General features: G+C 30.6%; 2 protein-coding genes across 4 annotated transcripts in view; one reads left to right on the top strand and one right to left on the bottom strand.

Moving 5' to 3' along the window:
* The window catches only part of LOC124423072 (fibrillin-1-like), a 143,716-nt gene extending 141,487 nt beyond the window's left edge, over positions 1 to 2,229 (top strand). For all 3 annotated transcript variants that reach the window (XM_046960383.1, XM_046960382.1, XM_046960388.1), the window contains one exon: positions 1,058 to 2,229. In XM_046960383.1, coding sequence (XP_046816339.1) covers positions 1,058 to 1,257 — 200 coding nt within the window. In that variant the 3' untranslated portion in view covers positions 1,258 to 2,229. The remainder of the gene's footprint in view (positions 1 to 1,057) is intronic.
* A 2,048-nt stretch (positions 2,230 to 4,277) lies between these two features.
* LOC124423170 overlaps positions 4,278 to 27,674 on the bottom strand; it is a 63,109-nt gene continuing 39,712 nt past the window's right edge. The window contains exons 10-14 of the mRNA XM_046960655.1: positions 21,222 to 21,347; positions 19,098 to 19,325; positions 17,215 to 17,466; positions 10,890 to 11,020; positions 4,278 to 5,885 (exon numbers count right to left, since the gene is read on the bottom strand). Coding sequence (XP_046816611.1) covers positions 5,775 to 5,885; positions 10,890 to 11,020; positions 17,215 to 17,466; positions 19,098 to 19,325; positions 21,222 to 21,347 — 848 coding nt within the window. The 3' untranslated portion in view covers positions 4,278 to 5,774. The remainder of the gene's footprint in view (positions 5,886 to 10,889; positions 11,021 to 17,214; positions 17,467 to 19,097; positions 19,326 to 21,221; positions 21,348 to 27,674) is intronic.

Below are 27,674 nucleotides of genomic sequence, written 5' to 3'. Positions count from 1 at the left end.
AATTCTCCTATTTAACGTGTTTTAACGTGTTTCAAGAGAAAAAAAAAAAAAAAAAAAAGAAAGAAGGAAAAGAAAAAGTAGAAAAAAAAAAAGAAAAATCTGATCATTAAAATGAAAAATAAGAACCAAAGAAAAAATGAAAAGACCTGATTAATTAATCTTAATTAATTTACGTCTAAAAAAAAAAAAAGAAAAAAGAACGAAGTTATAAAAATACTTCAAAATCAAGTTAATTTAAATTTGTCAAATTTCTTTATCGAACTTAATAAACTAAGACAAAATAAAAAGAACTCGCCTTCTTTTCCTTGTTTGAAGAAGAAAACTTTCATTTAGAAGAAAAGAGAAAGAAAAAAAAAACAGGAAGAAAAGGAAAGAAAATAAAGAAAGAAAGAAAGAAAAAGAACATCTTCGTCTTATCCCGATTTAATTTATTTCAAGAAATTAATCGATTTTGTTTATTAAGAAAAAAAAAAATAAAAAAAAAAAAAAAAACAAGAAACAAAAAAGAAAAAAAAATAACAAAAGCAAACCAAACAAATTCACGAAGCTAGCTCGATTAACGGGAAAATAAAAAAAAAAAAAAAAAAGTAAAAAGGGAAAACAAGAAAGAACGAACGAACGAACGAACGAAAAAAATGAAAAGAAACGAAAAAGGACAAAGCGTATTGAAAATTAAAAACCAATAATAATAATAATAATAATAATAATAATAATAATAATAGTAATAATAATAATAGTAATAATAATAACAATAACAACAACAATAATAATAATAAATTACTTACCGTACTTAAAGTACTTACCGTAAAGTTAATGAAAAAGTTTCTATGTAGGTATCAAAGTTACCAATTACAAAGGAAATCCTTAAGGTAAATAATAATTTGGAAACGTTGTTATATTAAAGTTGTCAGTAAAGGGAAAATGAGAAGGTAAAGAAGTTGATTGAGACGATGATGGAGGTGAAAGGAAGAAAATATAAGGAATAAAAGAGAGAGAGATCGATGATTATAACGTTCGATCGTTCCTCGTGATGTTAATTCATTTTGTATTTTTTCAGATCGACAACGACCAAGAGAACGGGATTACTATTTGGAGCAGAGGCAACAGCTGTTACAGAGGCACCACTCGAATCGCGGGGTAGAGGAGGAGAAGGAGGAGGAACGTTCGACGAGGAACGGTCACTTTGCATCGTTTCCTCATTATCCAAGAGCTCGAGTCGATACGAGAATATTTCCACGGCGTAGATGTTGCACATGAAAAAAGTTTCCATCTATATATCTATCTATATATCTATATATCTATATATATATATATATCTATCTATCTATCTATCTATCTATCTATCTATCTCTTTTTCTTTCTCTCTCTCTCTCTCTCTCTCTCTCTCTCTCTCTCTCTATTTCTCTCTCACTCGGGATTATTCAACGAGTTGAGAAATTAAATTTGGTTTTTGTACTACGAAATATTCTGACGACGAATTACCCGTTCGTCGGTATTAATTGGATACTTTTGAGATATAAAAAGAGAGAATTATTATAATAGAGAGGAAGAAAAAGAAAAAGAAAAAGAAAGAGAGAGAGAGAGAGAGAGAGAGAGAGAGAGAGGGTGAGGGAAAAATATTGCTATAAATGTTTCATAACACCAGCTTCCTTTTTTGTTTCGTTTTTTTTATTATTTTTCTTTTTTATTATTATTATTCGCAACTTCGAACGAATGAAAATCAGTCGTTGTCATATTGCAAATACCAGACGCATTTGTCTTTCTCTCTCTCTCTCTCTCTCTCTTTTTTTCCAACTCTCTATCTCTTTCACTCTTTTTCTCTTCTGCTTTATCATCATGTCACGTATGGTACGTTGTCTTCTAAGTTATTTCTTTTTTCTCCCCCCACCCCTCCTTTCTTTTTCCCTTTCTATCTATCTATCTCTCTTTTTCTTTTCGTTAGATTCTTATCAGTTTAGTTTAAAATAAAATTTACATTCGTTTCGTATTATTTTATTACGATCGAATAGATTTCTATATGATGTTACGTAGCATATGATAATGTTTCGTAAGTAAGTAATATTTGCCTTTATTTACTTTACTGCCATTTTTATTCTAAGGAGATATATCTATGTATGTATGTATGTATGTATGTATGTATGTATGTATGTATGTATGTATGTATGTATGTATGTACGTATGTATGTATGTAAGTGAGCGAAAGATATCTTTTTTTTTCTTGTAATATACATATATATATATATATATATATATATATATATATATATATATATATATATATATATATATATATTTGATATAGATAAATTTTATACATTCATAGTAATGCCGATACGATGGCATATTTATTACGTGCCCGTTCATTTAAATTGTAACAATGATATGATGCGATCGTTAGGGAGGGGTATTAATAAATAATAAACAAAATGTTTCATTTACACACTTAGGTATCGTTCCTTCTTTTCACAGATTACATCTTAATATTTAAGCTAACTAGAGTTTCTAGCGCAACATCTCACCTAAAAGATTCGTTTAGAACCATTGATCGCCGCCGCCGCTGCCGCCGCCGAGTCATCCTTTTTTTTCTTTTTTTTTTTCTTTTTCTTCTTTTTTTTTTTTTCTTCTTTTTTACTTTTCAATTAGATTTTTCCGGAAGCTCGATCCTCCCATTTCAATAATTATTCATTTATTTACTGTTTCGTTTTTCTTTTTTTTTCTTTTTTTGTATGTTACTTTATTTTTATTTTTCCCCTCTTTCCTCTTTTTGTTTTATTCTTTTTTTTTTCTTTTTTTTTTTTTTTTCATTTTCTCTTTTTTGGGTTTGGTTTCGGTTTGGTACATAAACGAGAGAATAAAATTACGACAGAACGCGTACGTACATATTGTATGTTAGATATATTAATTTCGGACATAGAAAGTATGAAAATGTATTGTCCGGTTCGAAGATATTTTATTATTTTCATTTTTCATTATTTTGTTTTATTTTTTTTTTTATTTTTTTATTTTTTTTTTTTTGGTTTTTATTTCATTTTTTCTGTTTACAAGAGTCATCCGAATATATGGATAACAATCTCGTTCCTTTATATTAATAATTAATTAGGTACGAACGGCTATGTTTCAATGATCGATTCGATAAGAGCGTAACAACACAGTCATCTTATGTCTGTTTTTAAACATTCTCTTACCTTTGTTTTTTCCTTTTTTCTCTTTTCCTATTTTTTTTTGTCTCTCTTTTTACTTATTTATTTATCTTATTTTATTTTCTTCTTTTTTTTTTTTTCAGAACTTCTTTTTACCTTATTGTTATGTTACGATAAAAGTTTTATATCCGTCTTTACTATTCGAATACATACATACATACATACATACATATATATATATATATATATATATATATATATATATATATATATTTGAATTTGATGTACTTCGCGATACTCTTGATATAATATTACTGTTTAAACGTGTACATACGTACGTACGAGAAGTTTTTCTTCTTAAAAATTTATTTATACGGTCGGAACAAACTTTACTTATCTTATTCGTATAATTAATGGAATTAATCATTTATACATATATCATGCATTTATAGTTCATCATCGGGAAGTTATTCGAACCTTCGACACGGAGATAACAATAGGTGTGTATACGTACTCACAGACAAATACCTGTTGTACAATAATTATTTGGGATAATGCTATGCCAATTATTATATTTCATTTACACGTAATTCTCTTCTCGCGGTATTTAATACCTTTAATATGTAAACGAGAGAGAGAGAGAGAGAGAGAGAGAGAGAGAAAGAGAAAGGGATAAAGTGAAAAACAAATTTTGGAAAATTTATAACAATAAATATACATGTATGCGTATAGGTATGTGTGTTCGTTAATGATGAAACTCGTTAATGATGAAACGATGAATTTTAACCGATAATATTGGCATTGATTTGCTAATCAATTATTAATTAAACGATTAATACGAACATCTGTTTCGATCGGTCGTCGTACTTTTTTCTTTTTTGCTTTTCCTTTTTTTTTTTCTTTTTTTTTTTTTTTTTTTTTTTCTTTTCTTCTATTACGATCACAATAATAACACGTAAAATTTATCATTGACGATATATTTCGATAGATTAGAATGTAGAACTTGAATAATTGAAAAGATAGAAATGTAAAAATCGTAAGGGTAACAATTGGATACGTAAAATAATTGATAATAATAATTATTAATAATTTCACGAAATGATCTCATTGAATCAACGTTAACGACAATTGTTGTTGATTACGTTAATTTCATATTTATACGATTTTATTGAGAAAAAAAAAAAAAAAAGAAAAAAAGAAAAGAAGAAAAGGAAAAAAGAGGAAAAAGAAAAATACGTCGAAAAATACGAGTTTTCCATTAGAACAGGCTCATGTTTCATTTGCTCGCGTTATTCGATCGACTATCTCTCTCTCTCTCTCCCTCTCTCTTTCTCTCTTTCTCATTTTCACTTTCAACGATGCGCAACACGATTTCAAATCGAAATCGTATCTTATATCGGCTCCCATGAGATTTTAACAACCACCGGAGGACATGATTGCGGATAAAATGTTTTTCCTCTCTCTTCCCTTCCCCCTTCCCCCTCCCTCCCTCTCTCTCTCTCTCTCTCTCTCTCTCTCTCTCTCTCTCTCTCTTCCCTATTATCCCTATTATCAACAATTACGAGCGTCATCGATCACACTTCGGATTAAGGAGAAAGAAAAAGAGAAAGAAGATCAAAAAAAGAAAAAAAGAAAAAAATAAAGGGAAACAAGAAAAAAATGTTAAGAGTAAAGAGTGAACATAAAAAAAGAGAGAGAAAAAAAAAAGAAAAAAAAAAAGCAAGAGAGAAGGAAATATCGAACGAGATAGGATAAAAGAGAAAGAGAGAGAGAGAGAGAGAAAGAGAGAGAGAGAGAGAGGGAGAGAGAGAAAGTAGGAGGGAAAACGTCGACTCGCATAAGTTTTCAAATATAAAATGCAATGGTGATATCGCGATTGGATAAGGTGGGAAGTGGGTGGCGTTGGGTGGGTTAGGCGAGCGTGCCGCTTATCGTAGAAACCGAAATATATTCGTGTTTTCGGTAGCGTTTAACCTGCAAAACGGAATCCATTACGAAGCTCGGAAAAAGGAAAAGAGAAAGAGGAAGAGGAAGAAGAGGAAGAAGAGGAAGAAGAAGAAGAAGAAGAAGAAGAAGAATAATGTGGTGGTATCTGTGTTGTTATGTCTTCGTAGTGTTTGCTCGCGCGATTCCCCGGAATTTCCATTTATATTACCTTATCGCTATTCTTCCGTACTGGCGTTTCATTTTTTTCTTCTTCTTCCTTTTCCTCCTCCTTCATCTCCACCTCCTTCTCCTCCTCCTTTTCTTCTTCTTCCTTTTTTGTTTTTCTTCTGCTGTTCCTTCGTTTTCCTTTTTTTCCACCCCTCTTTTCTTCTTTCTCTTTCCTCTTTCTCAACCTCCACCTCTACCTCCTCCTCCTCCTCCTCCTCCTCCTCCTCCCCTTGGCTACTTTATTTTGCGTTTCTATCTTCTTCCTCCTTTTCCCGTTTCTTTTCTTTTTTTCTTTTTTTTGCTCCTTTGTTATTTCTTTCTCTTTTTTTTTCCTTTTTTCTTTTATTTTTTTCCGTTTTTTTTTTCTTTTTCCCCTTATTTCCTCCTCCTCCTCCTCCACCACCCTTTCGTTCCTCTTTCTCTCTACAACGCCATAAGAGCAAACCAAGTTTCTCTTCGACTCCCTTCTCTTAATACTTTTCACTCGGCTCGTAGGACCACAGTGAAGACGCATTTGCTCGACCAACCGGCCTCATCGCTGGCCTCGTATTCTATTCTGTGCCCTCCAACGTCAAACGGACGTCCTGGACTCTGTAAAAATAACGAGAGAAACGAAAGAAAATGAAAAAAGAGAGAGAGAGAGAGAGAGAGAGAGAGAAAAAAATACTAGAAAAAGGGGGGGAAAAAAATGAATTCTTTTTACTCGAGATAATATCGTCAATAGAGACGTCAATTGTTACGTTACTACTACTCGACTTTGTTACTTCGTTACGACAATTATTATTATTATTACTATTGTTATTATTATTGTTATTATCATCTTTCGTGTCGGTCAATGGTTTTCACAAAGCTTCTAATTAAGTATAATAAATACTATGAGAATATTATTATACTTTTCGTTATTACCTTTTTTTTTTTAATAGTAATATTATCGTTGTCAATTATTATTGTTGTTCCTTGGCCAAGTCATACTTCTCGACTGTTATTTATCATAATGGATAATAACACTGAGAATATTATTACTATTTTTTTTTTATTACTATTATTATTATTATTATTATTATTATTATTATTATTATTATTATTATCATAATTATTTCTTGATATTGATGTGTAGTGTCATTAAGAATATTATTATTTTTCTTTATCTTTTTTTTTTCTTAAATTATTACTAATATTATTACTATTATCTTAATTATTATTTTTTTATAATACATTATTATTATTATTATTATTATTATTATTATTATTATTGTCATTATTATCGTCGTTATAAAGACACGATTGAACCGAAGGGAAGTTTATCATAGTCTCCATACGGTAGACACATGCATTAGGGATTGCGTGCCAAATGATGAAGAATCTAATCGATATATCGGACTCACATCTACCACCTAACATAGACAAGTTCGGATAACGAGGCTAATTCGGAAAATAGTTAGAGGGAGGTAGTATGCATACATATATCGATTCTCCGAAGAGTTTCCATCCTTGCATTGGCCGCCGTTGTTCCCTTCTTCTATTACTCAAAGAACATTGTTGCGAATGGTTGGCGTTCATACAGTTTAACTCTCTCAAAGTTTATGTAGTTTACATCGTCTACAAAGTTATTCCCTAGTTAACTACATACCTTTTGAAAATGTTACAAAGTATGGATACGCTCGCATATCCTCTTTATCCGATTTTCTTCTTCTTTTTTTTTTTTTTTGTTTTTTTTTCTTTCTTTCTTTTTTCACTTCCTCTCAATTTCCTCGAATGTTACATCCCTCTTTCCTTCTTTCCATATCCCTTCGCTTTTCTCTTTCTTCCCTTAGAAAATTTATCATATCGACACTTTTAATATGCTACAGGTTTTTCTTTGTTTTTTCTTTCTTTCTTTCTTTCTTTCTTTCTTTCTTTCTTTCTTTCTTTCTTTCTTTCATTCTTTTTTTTTCTCTCTCTATACTCGCGTTTCACTTAATCTTAACATTTGTTTCTTTTTGTTTATTTTATTTTCTTTTTTTTTTTTTTTTTTTTTTACTTCTTCTCCTTTTCTCTTAACTCTATTACTGACCTTTATTCTCGACGTATCTAAATAATTTCCAACCATCCGATTATTAAATGTATATGTATGTATGCGTGTGTATTCATGTGTGCGTTTGAGTGCATCTATGACAAACAAAGAGAGAGAGAGAGAGAGAGAAAGGATAGAAGTTTAATTTATTAACGAGTGTTTATTAATTTATATACTCGTCGGTGTCTCGCTTTCATTCGTGTTTCAACGCGTAACTCCTATTGGTCGATATAAAATTCAGAACGATTCGTACCTCGGTCGAGGAAAATATCGAAAACATGTAAAGTCCTTTTATACAGTCTAACTCTCTTTCACCGGAGTCACTTTTAAAGTACTCGAAAATTCTCGTTTCGCCTGTAAGTCCAAAAGTACGGCCAAGCCGATGTTTTCTTCTTTTTTTTTCTTTTTTTTCTTTTTTTTTTTTTTTTTTTTTTTTTTTTTTTGAGAATATTTTTCTTCCTTGGGATTATTTCCTCCCTCTCTCTCTCTCTCTCTCTCTCTCTCTCTCTCTCTCTCTCTCCTTTATCAAAGAGTATATTTTCTTCTTATACATATATTTTTTTTTCAAATCACTTTTGATATGAAACATGGTAATGCATTAAAACATATCATCGATCAATACGATCTTATATAATGTTGAACTTTCACCGATAATTTTAATATATTTCGAATTGTATATATATGTATATATATATATATATTTTTTTTTTTATTTTTCGTCGTAACACACTTGGATCTCTTTTTACATGATGGATGCGTAACGTGGGTAAAATGGATGAAAGATGAAAAATTGAAAAAAAAAAAAAAAAAAAAAAAAAAAAAGAAACAAGGACAAAAAGAAAAAATCAAAACGCGTGAATAAAAAAATTCGTTCAAAAATTAATTTACAAAATACATGAGAGTTGAGTTAAATCAAATGTGCGAATCGTGCGAAGAGCAATTTAAAATATGGAAATGCAATCATTAAGAGCATTTAGTTAAAAAAAAAAAAAAAAACGAAAAGAAAAAAAAAAAAGAAGAAAAGAAAAAGAGAGGAAAAGAAGAGAAATAAGGAAAAGAAAAGCACGCATAAAAGGACAAAAATTAATTCGTCGAGGGAAATGAAAGGAAGATATTTTTTTGAAAAAAGAAAAAAAGAAAAGAAAAAAAAGGAGAAGAAGAAAAAAAAAAAGAAAGAAAGAATGCTAAAAATATACGCCTGACTTTCGTGACATTTTCTGGGAATTAATCAGCGTGCGTTTTTGCTGCTGCCTGAAAGGTGAATAAAATGCGCTAAGAAATCCGTGTAACTCTGAATGGTGTTAAAAAAGAAAAAAAAAATAAACCATGTGAAAAGAGACCCAAATATACGTATATACGTATATTTTTTATGTATCATTTATATGCATTTCCTCAATTTTATCATTCGCTTTCATCGTTTGTAACATTTTTGTAATATATATATATATATATATATATATATTTTTGTTCGATCACGATGAAAGAATACAATCGTATAAATTCACTAGGAAATGAAATTCATCAAGCTCGTATACGAATCTAAAAAGGAATAATAATATTCCGGCGTTATTCGCGAATTAAAAATAATCTTTCAATAAGAACTATATTATCTTCTTCTCTCGTTTGCTCGATCTGTTTAAATATTCGGACGAAACGTTAAGACGAAATTTTTATCGCAAAAATACGACGGTTTTAACGTCGGTACGCATCCCCATCGGTATTATATTTATATCGCTTAATCTCTCGATCGGAGAAAAAGTAAACAAAAAAAAAAAAAAAAAAAAAATAAGAAAAGAGAAGAAAAAAAATAAATAAAAAATAAACGAGAACGAGAATTTCTTTTAGAAAGAATCTTGAAGATTTATGGATTAATTATTATCATCGCAGTACAATTTACAACGTCGAATCATAATCATTATTATTATTATTATTATTATTATTATTATTATTATTATTGTTACTATTATTATCATTATTATTATTATTATTATCATTATTATTATTATTATTATTATTACTATAGTTTGAAATACTAATGGGGATGTACGCTTTGCGATTTACTTTGTATTCGTGAAATCTGGATGCGATTTCTCTATGTGTGTTTGTAAGAGGGAGAGATAGAGAGATAAAGAGAGAGACAGAGACACAGAGAGAGAGAGAGAGAGAGAGAGAGAGAGAGAGAGAGAGAATGAAAGTGTGAGGGGAGGGGATGAAATTACGCTTTGCTTCTCTCTATATCGTTTCCTTTGTGCGACAACGTTATGATAACTCGCGCGCGCGCGCGCGCTAGTTCACACACACGCATACATTTATATGTATATATATATATATATATATATATATATATATATATATATGTATATATTTATGTATGTATGTATATATATATATATATACCGTAAATATATAGCGCGTGGCGTTGTTTGAACGGCATTTACCATTGTAAAATTTGCATACGTTTATGAAGCATCGTAGCCCTTTGTCAGGGCCTGGCTTGCCATTGTATCGGCCATTAAGCACGAATATTACCGCGAGGCAATATAACGTTAATGACTTTAAAAGGTATAATTTTCATATATCGATTTGTACTTATCGGTACAATTAATTATTGAGCGTATACCGTTTGCCGAGCATCACGAAGTCATAGGATATAATTCATAAAACGAACATCTTCGTAAAACAATATCTCTCTCTCTCTCTCTCTCTCTCTCTCTCTCTTTCTCTCTCTCTCTCTCTCTCTCTTTCACTCTTAATATTTCTCTATCTCTCTTTTTCTCTCTGTGTGCTTCATTTTGACTAGGTTGGTCTATATACGAAAGTCCGCCATCTTGAAAGTAAACCATCTTGGTGTGTAATTAATATCGCGAAGCGTTCTAGTCGTGGTTAATTAAATGTGTGAGAAAGAAATTTCCAACAACGAATCTCTCTCTCTCTCTCTCTCTCTCTCCCTCTCTCTATCTTCCTTTTTCTTTTCTCTATTCTTTTCTGATCTTTTTCATATATATATATATATACAGAGAGAGATAGAGAGAGAGAAAATATATATATAAAATATATATATATATATAAAATATATATATATATATATTTTCTCTTTTTTTTTGCTTTTGCTCCTTCGTCCTTTGAGATTAACTCGGAACGTTCCATTTAACGTTATTCTAGTCCTTCCGTTCATTCTTAATTAATTTTTATCGCTCACGAAAATGGCGCGAACCATAATCTTCATTAGCCACGTTAATTGGCTTGTCCTTGGAATGCGGTTAAAGGATTCGAAATAAATTTTCGTTAAATGTCATCGGGAAAATTTACGATGTTCCCCCATATTATTAACCGTATAATTATATTACTTTTCTTCTTACGACTCATCCTTAAACTCGGTCAACGGTTTATGATGATAATAATAATAATAATAATAATAATAATAATAAGAAGAAGAAGAAGAAGAAGAAGAAGAAGAAAAAGAAGAAAAATTGTAATAATAATAACAATAATAATATCTATAATATTATTATTCTATAACATTATTTTTTATAATTCATTACCTCGTTGCTGCTGATACGCGTGACTTTCACGTTGTCCGTAAAAATTGGCTCAGTCCATGTTATCGATGTACCATTTTTCCCGGTCACATCGATATTGTTCGGGCAGTCTTTTACTTTTGGTGCTTCGCCGTCTGTAATTCGAAGCAAAAAAAAAAACAAAAAAAGAAAAAAAAGAAAAAAAAAGGAAAAGAAAAAAATGAGAAAAAAAAAAGAGGGAAGAGAAAAATATCATTAAAATTAACATCGAGATTAATATTAATATATTAATTATTGAAAAGAGAGAGAGAGAGAAAAGAAAGCGAATCATTTTCGAATATGCAAAAACGTAATCAATTTTCAAAGATAGAAACGATATGACTTTGTTGTTAAATTATTGAAAGAAATTATTGTACTTATGATACTTTTGAAAATTATCTTCAAATTTGTAAATATCTATTTTTTTAACATGGATGAGGATCAATCTGACGTCATACAAAAAAAAAAAATATTTACTCTCCTCGTTGAATATTATTTTCGAAATTGTCGACGCGAAATTATTTTCAACGTAAGAGAGGATCATTGTGAATTCGTAGAGAACCACTCTCGGTAATTCGAAAAAAGAAATGGAAAATAAATAAATAAATGAATAATATCGTGAAAAATGCAATGCATCAAAAAAAAAAAAAAAGAAAAAAAAAAGGAAAAAAAAAACATTATACGATACATTGAAATATTATTCACGAGTTTGCCGAAATGAAATATTTTTAATGTAAAAGAGGATCGACGTAGGATACCATAATGAATCACGCTTTATAACTGGAAAATGAAAAAGAGAGAAATAAATAAATAAATAAATAAATAATGTCGTCGAAAGTACAATTGTACAATATATCGAAATAATTATATAATTCTTTTTGGAATTTTTTATAGACGATATTTTCTAACGCACGAAAGAGAACGTCGCAGTGAAAAAAAAAAAAGAAGAAAAAAAGAAGAAAAGAAGAAAAAAAAAGAGAAAGAAAAAGAAACAAAACCGAGTACAATAAGAGAAAGCTTTTGTCTCTCTCTCTCTCTCTCTCTCTTTTCATTTTTGCTTTTTTCTTCTTTAAAAGTCTCATTTTCGCGGGCACACACTAACTATAATAATTCGCTTGGCGTATCTCGTGACGGCCATGAGCAACCGGTCCATACTTATCACGGTCGTTCCGTTCGTTCGTGGCTCTAACGAGGCTCCTTAGCGCTTAAACTTTCGTACTACTCGGAACGACGAATAGCAGTAGCAACGCAGGGGCTTTGTGGAAATTCGTCGTCGGCACGATCAAACGAAGCGTGGAAAAGCTTTCCTCGTCTCGTTGCACCGAAAACTTTCCTTCGTTTGTGATTGGTCGCTCTCGAATGTTGGATTTAGGGACGTTTAATTGGTTAGTACGAATTAGTTTGCCGATGAAGAAAAAAAAACAAAAAAAAAAAAAAAAAGAAAAGATTTCAATGTAGAAGTTTTTTATTTTCCAACTAACTCATTACGTATTGAGAGAAAAAATATTTTTAAATTATCTAAACGTTCGTAACAACGATATCATTATTTGGAGAATATAATATTATTTTCAAAATAATAAAAAAAAAAAATATATATATATATATATGTATATGTAAATATATTACATACGCGATATATTACATACGCAATAAAAATCAAAGTTTATGAACATTGAAAAGCTTTAATATAATATTTTTTGGAAGCTTTATACTTAACGATATCGAAACATTGCAATTGCTTGAAACTTTTCTTTTTCTATTTTGTTTTTCTTTCTTTTCTTTTTCTTTTTTTTATCTCTCTTTCTTTCTTTCTTTCTTTCTTTCATAGAGAAAAAATAAAAATTACCAACGAATAGAAAATAATATCTTTCGATAACAAATAGATATGTATATTCGTTAAGGAAATATCAATATCGTAACTTTATTTGTGACAAAACGAAATAACAACAACGTCGTTCGTAACGTAGATGGATTCGTTCAATCGAATCTTCGTATATTTTAATCGATCGAATAAGAGAAGGATAGTTTTGAAACGAAATTATCGTAGCATCCGTAAGTCGTTCATCGTACATATTTCCAAAATTTAGATTTTCTTATCGTAATGGATTTGTATATTTTTTCTCTCTCTCTTTTTTTTTTTTTTTTTTTTTTTTTTTTCTATAAGGGAACGTGCGTGTAACAATTAAAGAGTAGATTTTCTTTTTCGCTTTAGTATCTAAAAAAATTGTTAATAGGTGTTAGAAAGAAGAACAAAAGAAAGAAAGAGAGAGAGAGAGAGAGAGAGAGAGAGAAAGAGAAAGAGAGAGAACTGAAAATTAATGGACCGTTTAGTTAGACTCGTCGAATTATCTAAATCGTAGCTTGAGGAGGATCGCTGGTCTTCGTTGCGGCGAACCGTATCCACCCGGTGACGTATTTAATTAAATCGCAGAGCTCACCAAGAGTAACTACTTTGAAAGAGAGGAAGGGAAAGAGAGAAAGAGAGAGAGAGAGAGAGAGAGAGAGAAAGAGATATAGATAGAAAGGGAGAGGAAATTTGCATGCGTCGACCGCATCTCTTGCATTCTCGTTACAAAGCATAGACATTATATGCCCCCTTTGAAACGATACAAAGCGAGACGAAGAAGGAAGCACATTCTATTTGCCCTCTTCTCGATGATAAACTCGGGTTTAAACCTTATTCATTCACCCAACTGTCACTTTTCTAATATTCGAGACTTCCTAACGTTCGTAACTTTTTCTTCTTCTTCCCTTCTATCTCTCATTTTCTTTTTCTTTTCCTTTTTATTTCGCATTTTATATTATTTGTTATTCTCTTTTTTATTTTATCCTTTTTTTTTCTTTTTCTTTTGCCTTTATCTCGTAGCTTCTAGTGGTATTTATGGAAAAAAAAAAAAAAAAAAAAAGAAAAAAGAAAAAAGAAAAAGTACTTGTGCGCCTATTTTTTCTCTTTCTTTTTTTTTTTATACGCTTCGAGAAAATTCTCTTCTTTGCTTGTAACGAAATATATATATATATATATATATATATACATATGTATATATACACATAGAAATAATTGGATCGAGAGATTGGATTGATGCGGTGTAAACAGAATTTTTTAGGAAAAGTTTTTTTGAAGCTCCTATAAGCTCACGATAGTTATCTATGTTACTTTTAAATCTACTCACACCAGGCGTTATATATTTTTACGATAGCGAAAGAGATAGAGATAGATATAGATGGATCGACAGGCAGATATATATATATACATATATATATATATAGAGAGAGAGAGAGAGAGAAGAAGATCGAGAATGGTAGAACGAAAGGGTAAGAGGATGATTGGGGTGGCGATGGTGGTGGTGTTGGGTATAAAGGGGGGGGGGGGGAAGGGAAGGAGAAATTCCTCGAGGAAATCTAACATCCGGCCACGTCGAGTTGGCCGAGCGCGTTTGCTTAGACTCATCGAATTATCCGATTCGCGGTCGAGCAATGCTTATCCCCTTCCCCTCTTTACTCCTCGTCATCCCTCGACCTCCAACCTTCTCTCCCTTTCCCCTCCCTTTTAACAATCCTTCTCCGTTTCCCACCCTACCCACCCCCAACCCAACCCACCCGCCACCCCAGCTGATCCATCTCTCCTCTTCCTCCTTTCATCGTTTGTTCGTTCGTTGCCCGGCATTGTGCCGAGGCATGTTCTAGAAATGCATTTAATTAAATCCTTTTGAAAGCGTTCGGTGGCCGAGATTAAGGGGGTTGGACTCTTCTTTGAGGATGAACATCAACCCTTACATAGTAACTTCACTATTCTCGAGTCCTCGCGAATTTGCATATCACGGCACGGTTGTATGCACCGGTGCACGCATTCTATTCTTCGTCTTAAGGAGACACCCTGCCAATACACATATGCGCTCGTTCGTACATACACGCGCGCTCCTCGTGCACATGTTACAAATCACTTACGTATGGTACGTACGTACGTACGTACGTAGTTGACGTAAACGTTATTATATTAAAAGTGTCTTTTTAAAATGACGTTCGACCCTTTTTCTAATCTTTTTTTTGCCTTTCTTTCTTTCTTTCTTCCTTTCTTCTCTGCACTTTTTTTCTTTTCTTTTCTTTTGTTTTTTTGTTTTTCTTTTTTTTTTTTTTTTTTTTTTTTGTTTTTTCTTTTCTTTTTTCCTTTTTAACTTTTTTTTCGTCGAACGAGAGATCGCAACAACGAAAAATATTCGAGAGTGGTATAAAGCGAACTGAATATTTTATTATTTCGAACCGATCCTTTTAGACGCGAATTTTATATCGATCGAGAAGTAATGTGTTATAACGAAAATCCGTTAAAAAAAAAAAGAAAAAAAAAATATAGAAAAAAAAAGAAAAAAAAAATAAAAAAAAAAAAAAGAAAAAGAAAAACTATAGAAGACAAGATATTACAAAAAATTCGAGAATACATAAAAGAGCTGGCTCTTTATTGCGTTGGATTCTTTCTTTTTTTTTTTTTTTTTCGTTCTTGTTCTTCTTCTTTTTTTCTCTTTTTTCTTTTCCCCCTTTCTCGAACGACAGATTTCAACGACAAAATATATTCGAGAGATGGCGTAAGCGAACTAATTATTTCGTAAAAGTGTATCCCTTTTAATTAGGCGCGAATTTTTTTATATCGTATTTTATATTTCGATAATGTGTTGTATCGAAAGTCCATTGAAAACAGAAAAAGGAAAAGAAAAAAAAAAAAAATAATAAAAATAAAAAAAGAAAATCCATGTATTTACATGTGTCGACGTCTTGTCTCGTCGTTTGATACAATAGATAGCACAAAATTCGAATACACGCACTACTTGACACATTACTTTCCAACGAAATTCTTTATCCTCTTTGCTTTCCTTCTTTTCTCCTTTTTTTCTTGATTATTTTCTTTTTCTACTTCTTTTTTTTTTCTTTCTTTCTCTCTCTTCGTTTCATTCAACAGACTATTTTTTTTTTCCCCTATCCAACGAAACTTTTCAACAACGAAGATATTCGAGAGTAGTGATAAGCGAGTGGAATGTTTTTTTTCCTTTTCTTTTTTTTTTTCTTTTTTTTTTATTGTTATTATTATTATTTCGTACGGATCCGTTTAGACGCAGATTTTATATCGATCAGAAATAATACGTTATAACGTATGTATTGTATGTACATTTGGAAAAAAGAAAAAAAAGAAAGAAAGAAAAAAAAAATCTACGTACTCGTATATATGTCTTTCGTTAAAACGAGAGATTACAAAAAATTCGAATACATACGTGTTGGCTCTTTATTATACTACGAAATACTTTTTTCTCTTCTTTTCATTTCATGTTCTTTTTTTTTTTTTTTTTCCCCTTTTGGAATTTTATTCATTACGTGTATTTACAGAACGAGCAAAGATTATTCTATACGTGCATATCTATATACGAAAAAAGAAACATTTCATCAAATTTTTGACTATCAATGCGTAGACATTTATTCTTCAACAAAATGTGACTTGAAAATTATTTCTTTGTCTGCATGCATGCATGTACGATATGTATAACATCGTATAAAATAATGGAGAACGAACGTATGAATAGAGTATGTATAAAACTCCATACGTACCACCAGTTTTCTTTTCTTTTTTATTTTTCTTTCTCTCTTTTCTTTTTCTTTCTCTTTTATATGTATATATATATATATATATATATATACATATAATATATATATTAATATATATATATATATAATATATATATATATATATATATATAGTCCATCCTTTGATCCTAAACTATTATTATCGATAATATGTAATTCGTTTCGTTATCCGACGCTTTGCACTCAATTTTATTCGAATTAACTCGAATAATCCTGGTTATATTTTCTTACGTCTTAACGTTTAATTCCAATTGGAATTAGCCGTATAATTGGTAAAACTAACGTGACCAATCGATTACCGAGGAAACAAAAAAACGCAAAAAAGAAAAAATCGCGAACACGAATTAGACAAGGCTATTATATTAATTCAAAAGAAAAAGAATAATAATAGACGTTAGAGATAATAATAACGAAAGAATTTATTTTACGTCCTTTGAATGAACGTAATACCATGAATAATGAACGAATAAATAAATAAATAAATAAATAAATTATTATTCGTTGATAATCTTTCTCATAGATAATTATCATTTTCATATGAGAAAGAAAAATTTCTTTCGATCATTTAACTATAACAGATGAGAACATTTCAATATTTGTCACGTCAGTTTTTCAATAAAATGAATTAATATTTAATAAATAATTAAACGAAGAAAGATAATGAGAATAAATAAATGAATTTTACCTTTTACGATGATACGCAAAACGCAACTCGCTTGTTTCTTTGATACCGGGTGTCTTGCGAAAAAGTTGACCTCGTGTGTGCCAATTTTCAAGTTGGCTTCCAATCTAGTACCCCAAGAAGGTTTCGATCGTACATAACGAAACCAATCGAGATCAGTCGAAGGTTGATCAAACGTCACGAAAGCTTCGTCTCGTCCTGGTGGTAACTCTGCTACGACATCCTTTGGACATTCCAATCTTGGCTTGCTATATCCTAGTAGATATAAAATCATCGAAATACGATACATGATATCCATCTCACGTAACAATTCCGATTAATTCTTCGATAAGATTGAAACATTTCATTTTATGATATTAAAAAGTATCGTACCTGTGCAATGTATGATATTTATAACAGATGCATTAATCGTTTTTTTTTTTATTTTTTTTTTATTTTTTTACTTTTTAATTTTCATAATGGTGAGTCGTATTATTATTATTATTATTATTGTTGTTATTGTTGTTGTTTGTATAACGATATAAAATATTTAATTATCAATAGATCAATTTTTAAAAAGCATTGAATATCTCCGTACTTGTACGATATATATATATATATATATATATATATATATATATATATATATATATATACACATATATGTTTATTTGTGTATGAGTGTGTGTCTACGTATTAAACTCGTGTAATTTTTTATCGCGAATTCTTGAAAATTGACGTAATTAGATGATCAATCGTTAAAGGAAATTTTATTACAACGGAAATTCGAGAAAGAGGTAAGAGAAAGAAAGAAAAAGAGAGAGAGAGAGAGAGAGAGAGAGAGAAAGAGAAAAAAGAGAAAAAAAGAGTAAGTGAGAGGAAGAAAAAGAGAGAGAGAGAGAGAGTGAGAGAGAAAGAGGAAGTAGAGTCAGAAAAAGAGGAAATTGCCTTCGACGTCGAACATTTTCTATTTTTCGATAGCGTCGACCGCTTGCATCTGGATGACACGATCCATGATAAAAATTTAATATCGCCCAGCCTTGTGTCGTCGATTATTTTCGTATGCAACGCCGGCTATGACTACACGCTGACCGTAGCTAACTCGATCCAGAATAGGTATCGCGTAACGTTTCTGTAAACTGTGTGATATCGGGTGTATATATATACACATATATATATATATATATATATATATTGTATGCGTGTATATTGTGTGATTGTGTGTGCATATTGTGCGTATGTGAGCGCTCTCACGCGCGCACGTGCGTGTTTGTGCACCGATATGACGAAAAAATAAGGGCAAAACAAGGAGGGGGCAGGGAACTATTCAAACAAACGACGAAAAATAAAACAAACAAACAAAAGGGAAGATAAAAGAGAGGAAACAAGAATTCATCGATTATTTTTCTTGTTTTTTCTTTTTCTTTTTTTTTTCTTTTTCCTCTTTTTTTTGAATACTCATCTTTAACTAACAATATCTATGGTGGTGGGGGGGGGGGGGACGCATCTTCGTACCGTATCGAAAAAAACGTTTGTAAAATTTTAATAGCAATTGTTTTCGTTCGAATGACTTCCATCTTCTTTCATTTCTTTTTCTTTCTTTCTTTCTTCTTTTTTCTTTTTTTTCTCTTTTCTGTTTTTTTTTTTTTTCATACAATGGACAATGAACTATATACAATAGTTGTGTATGCATTTGCATGTGCATACGTTTCTATACGTGTTCTGTAATATCGCATGCTTGATATAAACTGAAAGAAGTGATTAAAAAGAAAAAGAAAAAAAAAGGAAGAAAGAAAGAAAGAAAAAAAGAAAGAAAGAAAGAAAAAATTAAAAGAAAAGAAAAAAGAAAGAGTAAGAAAAGAAGAGTATTGATGGTGAACATATAAAATGGAAAATATGTTACTCACTAACGCATTCCCCGTGTTTTGGACCATCCCATGTGCCATCCGATTGGCACGTAAGTTCGTATTCCCCATGAAGCTGATAACCATGGGGACATTTGAGGAAACATTTAGTTCCTGGTCGATTAGTGATCTTACGTCTACCTCGCCAGGACTTTGGTGCGGCCATACGGGAACACATTAGATAGCCTCTTCCCGCAGGATTTAATGGAGGACATACGACGTTGTCTATATCTGCGAAGAAATGATAAAATGATACAAGGTGTCACGTTCTTTACCGAAAAATAGGATTATCTCATATGGGGAAATCGAATTTACGAAACAAATTTCTTTCTTTCTTTTTTTTCTTCTTTTTTTCCTTTTCCTTTTTTCCTTTCCTTTTTACGGATTTATCTGATATTTGATTGACACATCATACAATTGGCACGTCAATTTACTTTTTTCTTTTTTTTCTTTCATATAACGAATAATCAATGTACCTATTTTTTTTATTGAAATTATTGTGTATGTGTGTGTATATATAAATATATATATATATATATATATCTGTAGCTAATTGGAAACAAAGATTATGAACGTGTCAATGTTCAAAAGAAATACGTAATTAATTTTTTCTCATCCGTTCTTTTTTTTTTTTTATTCCCCTCCCCCCCCCCCCTTTAAATTCAACAAATGCCTTTTCATGTGTAATACGTATTTTGACAAAATATTAAATATTTTTTTGAAATATTATTTATTGCCCAGTTTTTATTCGTCCAAATTTCTGTTCAATCCGAATGGAACATCGTTTTCCACTACTGAATCTCTCCATTTCCATTTCTCTATTCCCATCTCACGTTACTCGCTCTATGAATAGTGATCGAACATATTCATCGGTTATGATTCACCATACCCCAATCATTTCTATATCAAATACATATAGAGTCAAAGCATTCAATACGTTTACCAATCAATGATCTTTAATATCAATCGTAAATCTTTTCTTTTTGTATGGTGCATCAAATCATCAGAAAATTATTAATAGATTTCTTCTTCATCTATTTTCTTCTTTTTTTCCTTTCTCTCTTTTTCTTTCGTCCTCTAGTTTACAAGATAGTTTACAAAGATATTTTACAAATTAATATATTATATAATTCTTAATGAAATTCAATAATTGATTTCTCCTTAATGATTATATATCTATATAAATATATTTGTTAAAACTTGACAATATCTAATACAATTCATTACATTTATATAGAAATCAAAGAGAGCTTTGACAATGATAACGATTAGAGCGAGAGGAATTCAAAGGCATACAGATATATTGAAATTGAAAGAGTAAGAGACAAAGAAAGAGATGTATATATACATATATATAAAAAAAATATATATATATATATATGCATAAAGGAATCAAAAGCATCGATTAAATATAGCAATACAAAATTTATCACTGCCCCGGGGATATTGTATCACTAGATTATACGGGCTCGATCACGGTACCATGCGTATTCGTCGTAAAAGTACGAACGTCGTTTATCAAACGAACCTTGTAAGAAAATTTATTCGCGATACGTTATTATATGATGTACATACTCAATCCAGAAAGAAAAAGAGAAAGAAAAAAGAGAAAACGGAGAGAAAAGGGAGAGAGAGAGAAAGAGATGGAGAAAGAGAAAGGAAAAATATTTTCTCTCACAGTCTAACTAAGCTTTCCTTCTCACCTTTCTCCACCATTCACAACGTCCCCTCTTCTTATCCTTTCCCTCTCCTCCCCCTCCTCCTTCTTACATCAGCGTCGTATATTATAGTATTTCTAGACTCGAGTGATGTATGGGGTTTCTACTATGTTCTCTCTCTCTCTCTCTCTCTCTCTCTCTCTCTCTATATCTCTCTGTACACCCCTTCTCACGCTCACACCTTAGAACAACCCCTTCCAATCCTTCCTTTTCGTGTCAAACGAAAGTGGAAATCATATTCGAGGGAGAAGAAAATTGTTGAAGGAATTGGTGAGTGAACGAGCGTGAGAATGAATGACTGAGTGAAAGAATGAATTTGTGTGAGATAAAAAGAGAGAAAGAGTAAGAGAGACAGAGAGAGAGAGAGAGAGAGAGAGAGAGAGAGAGAAAGAGAGAGAGAGAAACTTACCCATGCAAGTCTTTCCGTCAGACGAGAGAGCTTTTTCGTCGCCGTCGCAAGCACAGAAGAAACTTCCGTCTGTGTTTTCGCATACCTCCTTACATCCTCCATTCTCGATAGAACACTCATTGATATCTGAAAGCATCAAACACGTCAAGGATATTTATCTTAGTGGAAATATATTAAAAAACATCTATATATGTTATGTATCCATGTATATATGCATGTATACATGTACGTATGTATGTATGTATATTATAGCAAAATATATTGAAACCGGAATTTTCGTACTGTTCGAAGTATCGATTGAATCTCCTCAAATCGATATATTATTTATATATTTTTTTTTTCTCTTTTTTTTTTTTTTTTTTTCATTACTTTTTCGTTCATACAATAGATCAAATTCAACGAATAAAATAAAACAACAATCGGATTCGAAGTTGTTACCAATTCCTTCGAATGAGAATTTCATTTTCCATCGGCTTAATGAGCTTCCTTTCTTTTTTCCTTTTTTTCTTTTCTTTCTCTTCTTCTTTTTTCTTTTTTTTTTTTCTTTTTTTTTCTTTCTTTTTTTTCACCGCCCAGAACGTACTCATCCCGAAAGATGAATATAACCATTCGTTAATTAAATTAATTAAATACTTTTAATTATGTGTTTTTGTTACGGCGAAAAAAAAAAAGAAGAAGAAAAAAATATTACGGAGAGAAGGCGCGCAATTTTTCTCGTGGTCTCTTAGGGGAAAAAAAGAAAAAAAGTAAAAAAGAAAAGAAAAAAAAAAAAGATTCAAAAATCAAAACAAAACAAAACAAAAAGAATAAAAGAAAAGAAGAAAAAAATAATTTAATTAATATATATATATATATATATATATATATATATCAATGGTAATTATAAATATTGATAATATGTACTATTATTATATGATTATTGATTTTCTGACAATATATAATTATTCTTGCACCAACCTAACAAAAAAAAAATTGAAAATATATATATATATATATATATATATATATATATATATATATATATATAGAGAGAGAGAGAGAGAGAGAGAGAGAGAATATATATCTAGAGAGAGAGAGTGAAAAAGAGAAAGAAAGAAAGAGAGCGAGAGAGAGAGAGAGAGAGAGAGAGAAAGAGAATGAAATGATTAGAGGGATACTGTATAAAAGAACACGTATACGATAGCCTCGCGGCTGATCTCGTATTCTTTTGCACCACCGACACCGTCTCGCCGCTTCAATTGTCCACGCGATGGCGTTAAATTGACCGAAATAGACGCACAAGGGTCGGCCAGATTGCGATTGCCTCGAGCACTTTCAATGATGTCCAGAGAGTACTCGACTTCCGTCGCTTTCACGATGAGCCTATCACGGACGTATGACGCGTGTATAAATGTCCATACACGTGCCTGCAAACGCTTAATAATATATATATATATATATATATATATATATATATATATATATATATATATATATATCTACATACGTATGTACAGAAAAAGAGAGAGAGAGAAAGTTCGCACATACGTATATATATATATATATATATATATATAATATTATATACCATGTACATAATAAAAAGTATTCTCGCCATAACTATGTCCCTATAAAAACTAAGGGTGTTCTTATACGAAATTTTCAATTATATTTTAATTATTTAGTAAGTACTTTTAATGTCATCAAACACTATCTGTGCATATATGTGTGTGTGTGTGTGTGTGTGTGCGTGCGTATATGAGTGCGTTTACGAAATATATATTTATATATCTAATATATAATAACTAACTTATATTTGTTTCAATGTTGTTTTTCTATTCGTTTTTTTCTTTCATATTTTCTTGTTTCTTTTTTTTTTCTTTTTCATTTTATTTATTTATTTATTTTTTTTTTATTTTTGATAATAGTATAACTATAAGAATAATTATGAGAATGATACGTTATATTGTAATTTTATTGTTTATTTTCGTTGTTGTTGTTGTTGTTGTTGTTGTTGTTGTTGTTGTTGTTGTTGTTGTTGTTGTTGTTGTTGTTGTTGTTTTTGATAAGAGCAGATTTTTAGTACTATTCGTTCGTGTAATATTCTATTACGAATGGTATTATTTTACATATTAATATCCTTTTGTTTACGTGGTGTATTATAGAAATCATGATTTAAGCATAATTTAAATCAAATATTATATCGCATAAAATAATATATGTATATATATATATATATATATATATATATATATATATTATACATACCATATATACATGGATAGACATGTTTTATGTACGTATATGTTGGAATATTATGTATGAACCGAATGGACGAGAGATCGATCAAAGATAATCCGTTAGAGATTATGATTATTTATTATGAACGTAAACACGTCGTTTCAATTAACTTGATATATTTCTAATCCTTTTACAAAATTTATCACGCGCAATGGCGTAAGCGCGAAATTCAATAATAATTAAATACATACCGTCGAAATTTGGAATAACGTCGACGATTCTAACTTCATATTTAAATAAAATCCATATACACGGTAGACGAGATTGCTCTCATGGTGTATCATACTAGTTAGGGAATTAGTTAATCGGATCATGTAAAAGCGTACATACGATATGGTATTTAAAATTTGAATTTCTTCTTTTTTGTTTTTCTTTTTTCTTTTTTTTTTTTTTTTTTCTTTTCTTTTCTTTAACAATCGCACAACATAAGAGATTATTTCTGACATATCGCGAAAGTATTTAAATCGTACGATATAATATTCTAAATGGAAAATAAAAAATTGTTATTTTATTAAATGGACAAACATTCTACGATGTATATTCTATGTCATGTTTATTTTAGGTTTCTTCTTTTTTTTTCTTTTTTTTTTTTTTCTTTCTATTGTTATCATTATTTTTTTCTCGTTTTTTTTCGTTTTCCATTTTTTTTCTCTTCTTTTTTTTTTTTAACACGTATGAACGTTGAAAACAGATCGATGTGCGTTTATATCGAAGTATTTTTTTTGTTATCGAAGAGATATCATTGAAAAGTAAAAAAGAAATATAAAAAAGCAATAAAAAAAGATAGAGAAGAAAATCGATATATTTACGCAAAGTAAATATATATATATGTATATGTATATGTAGATGCAATGTAAACATCGAACAACGAATATGTCCATTGAATTATATTTTCAAATTTTTATTAATACACGTATTTATTTAATATACGTATAGGTATTATTAGACTCTCTCTATAAATCTAAGAAAATATTTCTTCATCATCTTCTTCTCCTATTTCTAAAAATGATAATTGTATAGAGTATGTTCGATTATACGATCATATCGTTAATTAGCTGGCATTCATGATATAATAAAAAGGTAATTAATGTAAGAACGAATTGAACGGATAAATGAAAGAAAAAGATACGGGTATGAAGAATGGAGAATGAAATAAAGAAAGGTAGAATGATCCAGTGACTGTCATTTTTCAAAAATAAATTGTTTGACCGAGTTGATGAATGAGATGTGGGGAAGTCGTGGGGACATCGTCGTCAACACGCATAGTCGTCTAATTAGCCAACGTAATTGTTGCGTAATTAGAGCGGAAGAGAAACCTGCTGGTTGGTTGTTTCGTGTTGTCGCGAGAGCAACGTAATTATTCTTCGTCGTTGAACAAACTGGACCCGTTGGCTTAAGCGGCGGGATTCTTATTAGTTTAACGAGTTTCTCGGGGACATTTAAATTTTCGCTGAGAGCTTTTACCCTCTTCGTCCTTTTCCTCGTTCTCTTTATCCTGATCCTCGTTGTCCTCGTCATTGTCGTTGCCGTTGTCGTTCAAATGTATATACGGTATATATAAAAGAACACATGACTGGTATAGTTCGAGTCGCTTATTCGAGGAAAAGAAAAAGTTCAACTACTCCGTCGGGTGCGTTAAAGGATATTATACCGTACAAGCTAGTGTCCCTTGCGAGGGACAATAGCTTTTAACGGCTCTCCCACCCCTTTAACTTTTCAAATTTTTAAAGAACTCCTTTCTCCCTTTTCTCCCTTTTCCTCTTCCTTTCTCTCTCTCTCTCTCTCTCTCTCTCTCTCTCTCTCTCTCTTTTTCTCTCTTTGTTCTACAATTATTTAATACACAGCACATTTTGTGTCGTAGAATAAAGAAATTTTTCTTTTTATATAACTTAATTTAACTCTACATTTTCTATGGTAATCATTTTATTTTTTAAGATAATCCTCTTCTTTTCTCTCTCTCTCTCTCTCTCTCTCTCTCTCTCTCTCTCTCTCTCTCTCTCTCTCTCTCTCTCTCTCTCTATGTCTATCTTTATTTCATTTTTATACGGCACAGAGCAAATTGTCGTAAAGTAATGATATTTATTTATTTTTGTATTTTTTTTCTTTTCTTCCTTTCTTTCTTTTTTTCTTTTTCTTTTTTTCTTTCTTTCCTTTTCTTTGTTCTCTTTTATCTTAATATATAACTCTGTATTTTCTATCGTAATAATTTTATTTCTTTTGAGATAGTTCTTAAGTTTCTCTGACTATCTCTCTCTCTCTCTCCCTCTCTCTCTATTTTTTTCTTTTTTTATCGTTCTGTAATTATTTAATACACAGCACATTGTCATGGAATAATGAAATTTTCTTATTCTTTTTATAACTTAATTTAACTTTGAATTTCTAATTGTAATCATTTTATTTCTTAAGAAAAACCTTCTCTCTTCTCTCTCTTTCTCTCTCTTCTTTTTTTTTTTTTTTTTTATTCTGCAATTATTTAATACACAGCACATTGTCGTAGAATAACAAAATATATTTACTTTTGTATTTTTGTATTTTTTATTTTTATCCTAATGTCATTTCGAATTATATATTTCAATCATTTCATTTCTTCAAAGAAAATCCTTCTACCTCTCTCTCTCTCTCTCTCTTTTTCTCTTTCTCTCTTTCCTTTTTATTGAGTACTGCAATTATTTAATAAAGAGCAACATTTTCTTATTTCCTTTTTTATATTGTTCAACTTAATTTAATTCTAAATTTTCAACTGCTATTGTTACCTTTTCTTTTTTTTTTTTTTTCTTTTTAAGATAACCCTTTCCCTCCTTTTCTTTTTCCCCCTGCAATTATTTAACAGACGTCACATAGTCGTAGACTACTTAGAGACTTTCTTATTTTTCGTTCTTTCTTTTTTTTATATTTTTTATTTTTTTTTATTTTTTGTTTTATTATCTCAATTTAATACTCAATTTATTTATTGACAATTGTTTTATTTCAAAAGATACAGTTAACATCTTTACACAAGTCATCGATTAAATTTGTTTGGAGTACAACAAATTTTTTAATCCGTGTTACATTTGTTATAAATATGTATTAATGTAATAGATTTTTTCTTTCTCTCTCTCTTTCTCTTTCCTTTTCCTTTCCCTTGCCTCTCTTATTTTTTTACAGTATTGTTTCTTCAGCGAATCGAGCATCACTCGGTTGTTGATTCTCGAGAGACTCCGGGAAAGGAGAGATAAAAAGAAAACAAGGATTTCACCGTTAAAACAATTCGTTCTCTCGCGAGTCCCTAAAAATACACACAAGCTAGGACCTTTTATCTCGTGCGAACGAATATTTTTTATTCTCTTTCTTCCTCCCTTCCTCTCTCTCTCTCTCTCTCTCTCTCTCACACTCTTCCTTTGTTTCCGAGGCAAAAAAAAAAAGAAATAAAAATAAAAAAAGATAAAAGGGAAAAGGAAATGACGACAATAACTTTCCCTACGTATATTGCTATTTGTCCGTTCGCGCTCCACCTATATAAAACCAAAAAAAAAAGAACTAGAAAACTAAAAAACTGAAAAACAAAAAAAAAAAAAAGAAAAAAAGAAAAGAAAAAAAGGAAAAAGACGAAAGAATAAAGCAAAATGGAAGAAAAAAAGAGAAGCGGCACGTACGACACGAAATCGTACAAATTTCATATTAACTTATCAGAAGTTAAGGAAAATTCGATGACTATGACGATCGGTTGGTTGGAAGTCGCAGCTTTTGATGTCAAACTTATCATGAGTTTCTCAACTCTAAGACGTGACAGGAAGACATCGAGTGAGAATTCAAAATGGCAGAAACGTGAGATCTTGAACATATTAATATGAGAAATAGAGATAGATATAGATATAAACGAAGAGAAAGAGAGAGAGAGAGAGAGGGAGAAAGAGAGAGACAAAGAGAATCGTCATCATCCCGAATGAGGTTCTTTCATCTCCTGTAAAAGCTTCTCGTTCTTGTTGTCGGGAATGACGTTAACCGTCTAGACGGTAAATATTAAAGACGAGAATGCATCTCTCTTTCTCTCTCTCTCTCTCTCTCTCTCTCTCTCTCTCTCTCTCTCTCTCTCTCTCTCTCTCTCTCTCTGGTTTAGATAGTATTCGCGGATTAGAAAAGCATTTTCCTATATGTCGCCTGCCTGTTTATCTCTCTCTCTCTCTCTCTCTCTCT

The sequence above is a fragment of the Vespa crabro genome, chromosome 3, assembly GCF_910589235.1.
Source record: "Vespa crabro chromosome 3, iyVesCrab1.2, whole genome shotgun sequence".
Lineage (NCBI taxonomy): Eukaryota > Metazoa > Arthropoda > Insecta > Hymenoptera > Vespidae > Vespa > Vespa crabro.
Note: the sequence above shows the minus strand (reverse complement) of the source record. Positions and strands in the feature narration are given on the sequence as shown.